Below are 12,035 nucleotides of genomic sequence, written 5' to 3'. Positions count from 1 at the left end.
CCATCTCTTGCCCTCTTTGCCCTGCCTTGGCCCAAGGTGGTGGTGGTGGGGAGGTGAGCATTTTCAAAATAAACAGCTCGATCCTGACTTTTCAGCGTCTGCGCTGCAGCAGCCTATAGATGGACCAAGACAGCTGATCCAAATCCATTTGGGTTAGCTGCTAGGCAAAGAGGCAGAGCCTGTACTTTGGCCCCAAAATTAGATATGTGGTGGTACTGGCTGCCCAGATATGCTGAGAGCGATGCTTAGTGACCAGTGGGTCTAATGCTGCTCCTTCCATCTCTCTTTCCAGGCTCCTTGGTAGGTTCATCTGACCCTGGCTTCTTCACCTTCTCCTCTTGGGGTAAGGCCATCTTATTCCCAGCCATGCAGATTCCCATGCCTCCCTCATTTTTACATTTAGCATCTTACACCCTTGTTTGTTTTCCCTTGCAGTGGATGGAGACCCTCACTTTGTAGTAAGGTTGCCACATTCACTGGGGAACCTGTGCTTTACTCTGGATGGATGCTCAGGTGATGTCCTGCGCTTGGTGAGCGACCCTGCAACAGGTAAGGGCTGCAGTGCCTTCCTTTCAACGTGGGTTGGGCTTGTTCAGAACCAACCCAGAGGGTTCCAAAAACAGAAGGATAGGTATAGCCAACCTCTTGTTTTCAATAATTTTGGCATTTCAAGCCAGGTATGTGTGCCTGCAAGCATATGCAGTGTGTCTATCCATCCAACCCGTCTCCATCCAACCTGGACAACTTTTAAAGAATCTGACAGTGCCTCTGAGGATGTGCAAATAATTTATCAAGAGAATCAACTTCTGTTAAAAATGGATCTAGGACTCAGTGCCCTTTGTACACTGCAAAGTGCTTTTCATCTCTGATGGGAAGCAAGTACAAACAAAAAATGGCAGAGCACACAAACACAAAATCTACATATTATAAAAAGGAAAATCTAATTAAAACACTAGATACACAATCTACCACCTTATTTTGTACTCTCAAATTCTAGTAACTGGGCAGGAAGAGAGAATGTTAGCTAGTTGACAAATCCTGAGAGTAAGGAGATATGTTCCTGTTTAGATGCAGTGAAAGCAGTTATACCAACAGGCATGGCTTACCCCAAATAATTCTGGGAACTGTAGTTGTTAACAGTGCTGAGACCTTTCACACTTGCAGTCCCCAGCCCCCTTAACAAGCTACAGTTCCTAAGATTATTATGGGGACACTAGGACTGTGAAGAGCATTATAAGAGTGCTTTCGGTGTGGCATGGCTGTGACCAGAAATACGCTTTGGTTTAGTGGGCTGGCTTAGATTTGCAGGCATGGGAACCCTGTGGCCCTCCAGTTGCTGGACTCCAGCTCCTACTGGCCCCAGCCAGTCTCACCAGTAGCCAGGGATGATGGAACCTGTACTGGGGGCCCACAGCTTCCCCACCTCTGGATTAGAGCAGTTGCAGACCAGAACACCTGGGTTCTGTGCCTTCTCCCTCTAGGTGGGAAGTGGGGAAATGGAAAGACTGTTCTTTCATTACAGAGTGCTGCCTTCCTTTGCCCCCAGGGTTGTCTGTCAACGGGCACCTAATGGGGGCCCCTTTCAGGCCAGGCCACGAGGAGCGTCCCCGCACCTACTTTGATGCCATAACCATAGCAGTGGAACACCCTCGAGTTGGCTATGTGGTCAACGTAACACGGAAGGGCATCACACTCCACGGTGAAGGTGAGCTGGTGTTGCCCTTTGGCCAGCGGGCTGTAATCCACAAGCCCCAGCTGGCAATTTCTGTGTGGCCTGAAGCCAACGTCACCGTATGGATTGGTCACGAAGTGGAGTTCCTGGTTCTTCTGCATCGCTACAGTCACCCCACGGCCCTGCAGCGGGATCATCTCGGCTTCTATGTGGTGAACAGCAAGGGGCTGTCAGCTTCAGCAGGTGGTTTGCTAGGTGAGAAACTCCTCTTACAAATGCAGCTTTTAGGCTGCTAACTAACACCATCCCTCTTGCACAAGCAGTTTGATGCAGGTTGCATCTGTGGCAGGGGCCAGAGAGTACTAGGGTCGCATTGCCCTAGTCCAGACTGCAATGCAATTATTTAGGAGTGCCCTTACTCTACCTGTCTATTTGTAAAAACAGTTGAGTGGAATAGGCAATTTTCATAGAGAAAAACAGCAGGGGAGGGGCTAAATGCCCCCTTCCTCTGTGATAAGGTCCCACTCTGGGCCTCTCCCATACACAACCTGCCACAGTTGCTGCAAGTTATAAAAAAGAGAGAGAAGGAAGATCTCAATCATAGGATTCAAAGATGCTTTTACAGTCGCCTATAACTTGATCCTGAGTAACTAGAATGCAAGCTCTTTAATTATAGTACCTTTTTGCAATTTTAACTTCAGTATACCCAAAGCAAACTCTCTAACCTTGCTGGGAATTTTATCCATCTTTTGAAATCTCCTCTCCCTCCTTTCCAAGATGATCCTCCAGGGATCACAGTAGCACCTGATGGGGAACCTGGTGCCCTCCAGCCACCGCTGGATCCTGGATTCCACCTTCCAGCTTCCCTGACCATTGGTCATACTGGCTGAGGCTGATAGCAGCTGGAGTCTGGAGGGCACCAGGCTCCCCCACCCCAAATGTTTTGCCCACTCCACCTTCACTTAGACCAGCAGCCCCTGTCACTTCAGTGTCTACCCTTCAGAAAAACCCAGATTTTTAGGACAGAAGGTATTCCTAAGCAGCAAGTAAAGCTGCAGATGTGTGGGGAACTTTTGTCCCTCCAGCTGTTGCTGAACTACATCTCCCATCATGGCCGACCATACTTGCTGGGGCTGCTGGGAGGTATAGTTCAGTGACAGGAGCTGGAGGGCCAAAGGTTCCCCCCACCTGCTGTAGAAAATGAGATCTGTGCTAGACATGAGCATGGTAAGGCTACTTTGACTGGATGCTTCATCAGTGATTCCCCACCTGCCTTTTCCTGACCACACACATCATGTGCTCCTGTTTTGCCAATTTGCTCTTCCACAGGCCAGTTTCAGAGGGACACCATCAAGCTCTCCCCAGCCCCCACCGAAGGGGAGCGAGCAGCATGGATGTGGAGGGGCTCTAACAAAGCCCTGGTCACCGAGGTCACCAAAATACTGAAGGATTCATCCTGGAGGGCACATGAAGCACCATGTTGGCTGCTGAAACGCAAAGATGTGGAGGGGCTGTTGGGGGCTCCCTACAGCTCCTACGTAACCTCCAACCTGCTGGAATTGTGAGCCAGCCATCTTTCACTCAACTGGGGTAGCAAGCGACAAAAGTCCAGGACTTTCCCAATTTCCAACCTCGCCCCCCCCCCCCAATCCTTACGTGACAGGGATGGTGTGGAACAGGAAGGAAAGCCTGTTGTCTCCCTCCCAGGACCTTTGCAGTAGATTCTGGGGGATGGAGGCAGGATAGTTTTGTTTTGTTTTGTTTTAAATGTCTCTCACAGTGCAGACATGTTTAAAATTATGCCCTCATTACACTGTTTTATTAACTTCATATAGAAAAGGACAGTGGATTTATCACCAAGGTGTCTCCTCATCAGTTTGTGCAGGAAATCTTGAATGGGTAACTCATTCCACAGGAAAGGCTGTGCAAATTTTCAACATCATCATCCTTGATGCTGGGAGGATATTCACTTTTTCTCTTCCCTCCCCCGGCAAACTTTCCAGCAGATATTTGGCCCTCCAAAACCCCAAACTGTTAAAAAACAGCAACACAGTCAAAGGTAGATTTAGCGGCAGACTGAAGCCTGCCCTACTTGGCCTATGAAGAATAAGGGCTGCCTGTCCCTTTTGCAATAGTTGCCTATTCCAGCAAATGCGCTGTGGTCTCTGCTCTTTTCAACACTAGCACACTGTTGGAATAGATCTGCAGGAGAGCCACTTACCAGTGGTGGGTTCAGAAACCTCGATGGTTTCATTGGTGCAAAGTGGAGACAAACCAGCTGGCAGATATGCAGAATTCTGCTTTGTGCTTAATGCGGTTATTTAAAAACCCTGCAAATAACCATCCCTTTTCTTTGGAACATTTTGGCAGAAGTGTGACACCATTAAGTCTTGAGAACTGATCTGTGAAAAGGAGAGTTCAGTTCCAGGATGAAGATGAGGAGTCAAATCTGGGAACAACCCAGCCAAGATGCAATCCACTCAGAGCCGCAGAACAGCCGAGGAGAGCAACCCATTCAGGACACCCTCCTCTGCTGATGGAGAATGGGTATCAGGTTGTTCAATAGTTAACAGGAAAGGAGGTGCTGCTTACTGTTTTAGGGTGGCCCTTCTCATCCCTGTACCTTGGAAGCTACAAGTCAGGGAGCCCACTAGGCTTTGCCAAATTATTCTGCATTTTATTCCCTTAAATGACATGTGAATCCCTCCGCTAGCTATGATGAGCCCCACTTCTGTACCAACTTTCCCTCTGCATTAAAGGGCCAAACCAGAAGCAAACAAGGCTGCGGTGGGGCCAGTAGAGCAGCAGAAAATGGATGTGAGGGATTTAAAGTGCATCATCCTGGTCCCTGCACAGGAATGGCTAGAAGGCCTCTTCCATTCTCGGCCCCATAAAGTTTCTGATTAGACCCCAACAAACAGGCAACCCCCCTCCCAATCACTCTAGGAGCCCAATGTCTCCCAGTGATGCTGTTACATTACATACATTCATTTTTATTTATTGGCTTTATGTTCAGTAAGGCTGCCCCTGAATATTGCAGCCAAGAGCCTCTTTCCCAGAAGTTTGAGACCAGCTCTGGCAAGACAACATTCTCTTTTCATGTGTTAAATTGTATTTTACAATTCATACAATAAAACGTAAATGACTGTTGAGGGATAGTTGAATGGTACCCAGAGTCTGGACTACTGCCTGGCAGGAAGTAAGACTGCACCTGTAGCAAGCCACTTGCAAAGGTCTATGTTACTTGCTGCATCCCCCTCAAAAATACAACATCGAATGCAAAAGGATCAGCCTGCTGCTTCTACGCAAAAGGGACAAGAGGCAAACCAGTATTGTGTGCACCTGATACAGATGATGTTATTCACCACCTGCACTGTTATAATCTACTTAAGCAGAAAAAGGATTTTAGCTGCTGCTTTCATGAATTTCAAATATGGCTGAACTGAATATATGGCTGGTTTGGTTTCAGGCGGAAGCTAGTGATATTGGTGGGACAGAAAACACCTAGATTGTGAGGGAATTCAGCTGCTAAAAATATTGTTTAATGGGATGGTTTTGCATGCTGCTACTTCCTTCTTGAATTAGTTGTAAGGGTGAACCCACCACATACTGAACAGGACAGCATCACTAGACTAGGTCTGATGTCATAGTGTCACCGGCCACAATCTGATCAGGCTGCTTGATAATGCAACTCGGGGCACTTGAAAAATGTCTTTCTTCTTCTTCCAAGATATGTAAAAAAAGAACTGCTGAAAAGGGAGATATTTTGAAGACACTGTTGAAAATGTTCACAAAAGAAATGGGGAGCAATTTCACATTAGCCCCAATATTAAAGCCACCCAGCTGAAAATAATGTGCACAGGTGCCCTTCAAAACTGGCATGCCATCTATGCTTTGGAAGTGGTATCTCAACCTGAGTACTGTGTGAGATGCAGCCCTAAGTTTACACTAAAAGCCCAACTTCTTCAGACTTTGTTGGAGAGAGGGGAGCTCCCAGCAACCCACATGAAGGCGTTCGTTCCTGGGGAAAAAATCAGAAAAATGTGCCCCATATACGAGCCATGCTAAACCATCAAAGGTTTTATTCTAACCTTGAATATATATAAAAAAAAGTTTCAGCCTCGTTTGATTTTTTTTTTTAAAACACACATTTCTAGAGAGATGCCTAAAAAATAGAATTCAAACATTTACACAAAGCCTGCTGGAGTCTGGCATAAAAATATGGTACACAGCCATATAAACTGAGCCGTGCAGCTGGGTACAAATGTCTTTTTAAAGTCCTTGCTTAGGGGGCATGGTGCCCTCCCTGCCGCTGTAGGGGTCGGAAGTGGGGGGAGTGGAAGGGAGACTGCTTCATGCGAAGAATGTAAAAACAGACCCAGAAAAGTGGGGTGTGGAAGGGGAAATCAACAATAGAAGAGATTTGCAGTAGGAAGAACTGTGAAGCCTTACTGGAGACCCTCATGTCATAAAGGAAAACCTACCAGATCCATTACAGGGGAGATACTCTGAGCCCCCCACCAGAGGAACCCCACTGGATGTAGCTGGCGCTGGCCTGTATCACTTCTGACAAGTGGGGGAAGGGTTTGTGTGCTAGATTAAAAACAAAGCAGCAACAACAGTAAAACAACAGAACCCCCTTCACATAGATAACTGGGCAAGTCAGGGGAAGACACTAGTTTAGCCTTCCCCCAAAATGCTAATCTTGAATGTGCAGGGAGTTTATGATCTGGAAGGACATGAAAAACAACAACACCTGACTCCCACTCACACAATGAACGTGACTTTACCAATGGCAGGTTTTGTGTGAATAAGCCATGATGGCGACTCTCTCGCTGCAGCTGGCTGGGTTTTTTGGAAATCCAATTATATCCAGCCTGCCCTCTCCTCAAACCCAAGTCCTTGAGAAGCAGCGCAGGGGAAAATACCTTTGCATTTCCCCAGGGAGCTGTCCCTGTCCTGCTTTCTTGGGAGTTTGCCGAGCTGGCGGGTGATGCTCTGGAGCACAAAGTGCCCCCCTCAAGGTGTGTCTGAAAGGGGGTCAGACTTCTAGAAGACTGGGAAAGGAGAAGGGTTATCTGCTTTAAGTGAGGACAATAAGCAGTTGCTTCCCTCTTTTTTTGTAGTGGGGGGGGGGGAGGAAGACTGTTTAAAAAAAAAGAAAATTAAAAGCACTGTGTGCCAGGATCTGCGTACAGCAATGAAAATGCCAAAGGTCTCTGGGAAGAAATGTCTAACCAATATCCTTGTGTGCAATATGGCAGTGGGAGGGGGAGAATTCTACAGAGGTATAAGCCCCAAAATAGACAGAAAAGGAAGTGCAGCGGGTCGAGGTAGGGATGGAGAGTCTGTGGGCGTGACGAAGCCCCTCTGCGCCTCTGGCGGTGTCTGTCTCTTCAGGGGAAGGAAGCGTGGTTCAGCTCAACATCAGAGCGGCTGCCAATCTAGCCCCATGCTTCCAGTGGCAGGAGCAGCTCAGTCTTGGCCCTGATCCACATGAGGGAGAGGTAGCACGGGGGGACTCATCCACACCCCATTGTCCCGGCAGCTCTCCTGAGGACATGAAGGCAGTGTCTCTGGGCCTCATCCGTGCCTCACTCGTCCGCTGGTGCCCAAGGGGCGTGAGGTCTGGAGCCAGTGCGAGGGTGGCACTCAGAGCAGCAGCTTGCCGTTACGGTGGATCTTCAGGATGCGTCCCAGCCGCTGCTTGGCTGTCGCTAAGCCCTTCTTGGGGCGTTTCCCTGAGAGGGGGGGAAATGGTTGAGTCAGGGATGAGGACAGCCAGAGGTCAACTTATCCAAACAAGATACACAACTTCTGTCTACTCTCCTGGTATGCCCCACGGAGGACCTTAAGGTCCACAAATAGCAACACCCTAAAGGTCCCGGGCCCTAAGGAAGTTAGATTAGCCTCAACCGGAGCCAGGGCCTTTTCAACACTGGCCCCGGCCTGGTGGAACGCTCTGTCTCATGAGACCAGGGCCCTGCAGGATCTGGTTTCTTTCCGCAGGGCCTGTAAGACAGAGTTGTTCAGCCTGGCCTTCGGCTTGGAATCAGTTTGATTCCCTCCCCTCTTTGCTTTTTCCTTTCTCCTCCTGTGATGGAACTCCTATTTGGGGACTTCCCTGGCTTTTTTCTGGCCCATGTAGGACCAGTCTGGAAAGTTAGCCTTGGTGAAGTCTTGACGTTTTCATACCCAAAAAGTTTTTGATTTGAGTTTCCATTGAAATGAGGCTGTATTTTAATGTTTTAATGTTGTATTTTAATCTTGTTTTTAAGTTGTATTTCAATCAATTTTTTTATATCGGGTGTTAGCTGCCCTGAGCCGGGTCTTGGCTGTGGAGGGCGTGGTATAAATAAAAGTTGTTGTTGTTGTTGTTGTTGTTATTATTATTATTATTATTATTATTATTATTATTATTATTATTATTATTATTATTATTATTATTATTATTATTATTATTATTGAAGTCCCATGGTGTCATGGCCCAAGAACCAGCCCAAGACACCTTGATGCCAGAGAAGGAAAAATCTTTCCCACTTGCTCATTGACACAGAAAGCAATCCAGTGGGATGGTGTTCAGGCAAGGACTGCTCTGGACTAAATGATTTTGGATTCCTAGAACAACCCCAGACCCTCCTCTAATCTGTGCCAACAGCACCAGCCTCCCAAAGTCCACACACTCCAGCTTACCTTGCGCTGCCTGAGGACCTGGGGAGCCAGCCGAGGGGCGCCGCTGGGACAAGAAGACGCCAGGTGCCATGGGCGTGGAGCTGCGGTTCACCTGGGCCATGCCAAAGACGTTGGGCCGGGCGGTGTACTCGTGGTCCACCAGGCTGCCAGCAAACTGCTCCTGCTTGGGTTCTGGGGTGGGAGGAGTGGGCGCCAGAGTCGCCGCTCCAGGATCCGGATCCTGCTGTGGCAGAGGCAGGTCTGGTTCCACTTCGGCTTCCAATGGTTCTGGGTCTGGTTCTGGTTCCGGCTCCGGCTCTGGTTCTGGGCTGGGTGGCTTGGGAGAGGGCAGCTTCTTTTTCACGAGTTTCCGTCGCTGCAACTTCTGGTGTTCCTTAAGACAGACAGAGAGAAAGCAACGAAGGAATTCCTTATTTAGAGCTCTAGTTGTGATCATGGCCAGCCTTTCATTCATATATATATATATATATATATATATATATATATGTGTGTGTGTGTGTGTGTGTGTGTGTATGTCTGTGTGTGTGTGTGTGTTTTAACATACCATTTTCAACAATACTTAAACATACCTTTACATCTTATTCAATTTTTTTGACTTCCATCAGTCCTGTCTGAAAATTTTCCAATCTAATCTCTTAGTATGCATTTCTTATTTTCCCTATTACATTTCAAACTCACAACCAATATCTCTATCTTTTTCTACTTTGTAACACTTCGTATATTTCTCCTTGCAAAACTTCTTGCAGTCCTACTAGCGTAATTTGTTGATTACAGTTGCTCTTCAGATAATTCATATACTTCTTCCAATCTTCTGTAAATCTCTGGATCATGGCCAGCCTTTTGCAGGGCGCAGGAGGTGCCACCGGATGATGCCATCCTGATGTTGCTGGACTACAATGCCCATCATCCCTGACCACTGGCTAAGCTGGATGGGACATATGTTGGCTTCTCCCTGGGATGGGAGCTCCAGGGCAGAGAATTCATAGCTCATCCCTGCTTTGGGTCACTAAAATTATCTGTTAGCAGTGGCTGGGGATAATTCCAGAAATTGATAATTTTATAGGGTTACACAAAAGTTATTTCTTTGGCTACAAACCCCACGAAGAATACTGAAATCTCTGTGAAATCTAATCCAAACACAAAGTATTTGAATAGGTGTAGTTCATGCAGATTTATTAGTCGCAACGTTGCTTTAAGAACCACTGTCGAAAAGGCAATAAATGAATAAGTTAGCACACTGATCCCCTAACAATGAAGGCCAGAAATATTCTACCAAACTCCAGCCCTACCCTGCCTGAAACATTCTGAGGCCTCTGAGTTTGTGAAGCAAAATCCTCTCCGATGTCTTCAAAGACATCTCAGCATCTCTGTCCCTTCTTCCCACCTGCAAAGCAAGTCCTGCCACTTACCTGCTGAGCCAGTTTAGCTGCCGCAGCCGCCAAGCCTGTCTCGACAGATGCCACTCTGGTGCCCTCACGCACGGGGCGGTCTTGCTTGGGCAGTGTTGGGGTGACCCGGGCTGCAAGGAGGAAAAGAAATGTTGTTTGTGTTCTGGACCTTGGACTTAAAGGAAGAACAACACCCTCATCCTGTGCCAACTAAGAGAGATTTCAAAGGAGGAAAGGAAAGGAAATCGCTCTCCCTACTCCAAGTGGGAGCATGGAGAGGGACCCACAGGAATGGAAAATGCTACACAAACAGCGATCAGCACAACTTGCGGTGTTGCCCCACAAGCAAGAACGCCCCCTAGGCCAGGCTACTGGTAGATCGTGGGGTGTTCCTAGAAGATCCTGGTAGATCTCTGGCCCTGCAGTCATCCCCTCCCTCCCTCCCTCCCTCCCAGAAAAGCTCAACAACTTTAGTCCATCCAACAATGATGGGTAGATCACTGCGAGTTTTTTTATACTGTGAGTAGGATCACAGTCCATTGGGAGTTGGACGTCCCTTTCCTAGGCCTTCTAGGAGATGCAGCTTTCAATCCAGGAGGAGCCACACCCAGGAATGGCAGGTATATGCGCATAGGAGCAAAGGAAAGAGAAGGGAACAGCATGCACTGTGAATGGAGGGTGCCCTTCACTCAGGATGCATTTCAGAGCCATGAAGTACAGCCCTCTCAACGCTGCTTAACAGACTGTTTCTTTTAAAAAAAAACCAAAACCTTTCTTTCTAAAAGAAAAAGCCCTTCTTCCCTTCCATACAGCAAAGGCTGTGTGTGTGGTTTTTGTGTGTGTGTGTGTGTGTGTGTGTGTGTGTTTTGCCTTCACCAGAAAAGTCTCCCCAAACCAAATTGCTTCAGTTAAGTCAAGCAATCCTGAGAGGCCAGTCTCTTTTGCACTCCATGATGCTGCAGAATTGCAGAATGGGCTGCATTACTCAGCACAGATTTTTGTTGAAGTGCAGAGAATACAAAATCTAGACCTCGGGGGTTCCCATCCTTTGCACAAAGAAAAGCTAGATTCTGCAACTTGCAAAACATGCATAGCTAGCAGACGGCACACCTGCAACAAACCTGCACAATTTATTGGGTTAGTGATGTTCAGGGGAAGGCCAAGGCCCAATGTGGGAGACAGAAGGCCAGTCCCCAAATGCGAAAAACTTATTCATCAAATCCTCTCATCTCCGCAGGCATTTCAGCCACCCACTTTCAAACATATCTCTGGATCCACCAAGGCTAGAAGCTTGTTTAGCAACAACATTATAAAGCAAATAAACTCAGGAGACTGAATTTGGTGCTCTTTCTGCCTCTGTGCAGCATCACGTTAATGAACCCGTCCCAGTGACAGGAGATGGGTTCTTACCCTTGGGGCTCCAAGGCGCATCATCTGTGCATTTCTTCTTCTTTGGTAGAGACTTCAAGGCTGGGTCATCTTCGTCTGATTCCAAGGAAGGGTAAACTACGGAAAGAGGGAATCAGGCAGGACCGAGTTCTATACAGGGACTTATATAATAATAATAATAATAATAATAATAATAATAATAATAATAATAATAATAATAATAATAATAATAATTTATTATTTATACCCCGCCCATCTGGCTGGGCTTCCCCAGCCACTCTGGGCAGCTTCCAAAAAAATATTAAAATACTGTAAGCTTCCCTAAACAGGGCTGCCTTCAGATGTCTTCAGTTACAAAAAACTGGTAAGCAGCGTTTAGCCCACATCTTCACAATCAGACCAAACATTTAAAAAACAAAATGCTGGAATTGCTGAGTGGCGTTAAACTGTGAGATTGCTACCACCTAAATCTTCTACAGGAATTGTCTGAAATTCACAGAAACAGAGACCAGGAAGGACCCCTACAAAACCAGCTCTCCAGCAGCGCAAGGGTGGGCAAGGGCCAAACCAAAGAAAGGTGTCACAGTGGGGAAATTCGGTGCTGCTAGGCCAGTCTACTCTTGCTCTCTCTCACTCTCTCTGCCCCCTGCCCCATAGGGAGGAGGGGCACAGGGCATGCAGCCACTGAGCTCAGGTAGCTCAGCCCAGCCCCATGTTAGCTGTCAGCCTTGGGGTAGTGGCGGCACAAACAGGGAGACAGCGGCAGGCAGTGTTATCGCCCTTCGGCCCCTGCTCTGGGGGCAAGTGCTGCTTACCCAGACAAAGGCCAAATTACAGTGAACGGACCAAAGCCGCGTGACACTTCAGCAGTCACCTGGGAACCTTTTGCACCT

The 12,035-nt window shown here is 47.5% G+C and overlaps 2 protein-coding genes across 2 annotated transcripts in view; one reads left to right on the top strand and one right to left on the bottom strand.

Moving 5' to 3' along the window:
* The window catches only part of ITIH6 (inter-alpha-trypsin inhibitor heavy chain family member 6), a 30,737-nt gene extending 26,154 nt beyond the window's left edge, over positions 1-4,583 (top strand). The window contains 4 exon segments of the mRNA XM_083592915.1: positions 293-343; positions 436-549; positions 1,547-1,927; positions 3,002-4,583. Coding sequence (XP_083449041.1) covers positions 293-343; positions 436-549; positions 1,547-1,927; positions 3,002-3,237 — 782 coding nt within the window. The 3' untranslated portion in view covers positions 3,238-4,583.
* Positions 4,584-5,737: 1,154 nt separating this feature from the next.
* The window catches only part of PHF8 (PHD finger protein 8), a 28,792-nt gene continuing 22,494 nt past the window's right edge, over positions 5,738-12,035 (bottom strand). The window contains exons 18-21 of the mRNA XM_083593027.1: positions 11,164-11,259; positions 9,775-9,884; positions 8,366-8,738; positions 5,738-7,413 (exon numbers count right to left, since the gene is read on the bottom strand). Of these exons, the coding sequence (XP_083449153.1) occupies positions 7,325-7,413; positions 8,366-8,738; positions 9,775-9,884; positions 11,164-11,259 (668 nt within the window). The 3' untranslated portion in view covers positions 5,738-7,324. The remainder of the gene's footprint in view (positions 7,414-8,365; positions 8,739-9,774; positions 9,885-11,163; positions 11,260-12,035) is intronic.

Source organism: Podarcis filfolensis (assembly GCF_964270895.1).
Source record: "Podarcis filfolensis genome assembly, chromosome: 17".
NCBI lineage: Eukaryota > Metazoa > Chordata > Lepidosauria > Squamata > Lacertidae > Podarcis > Podarcis filfolensis.
This window is presented reverse-complemented; position numbering and strand designations above follow the sequence as displayed.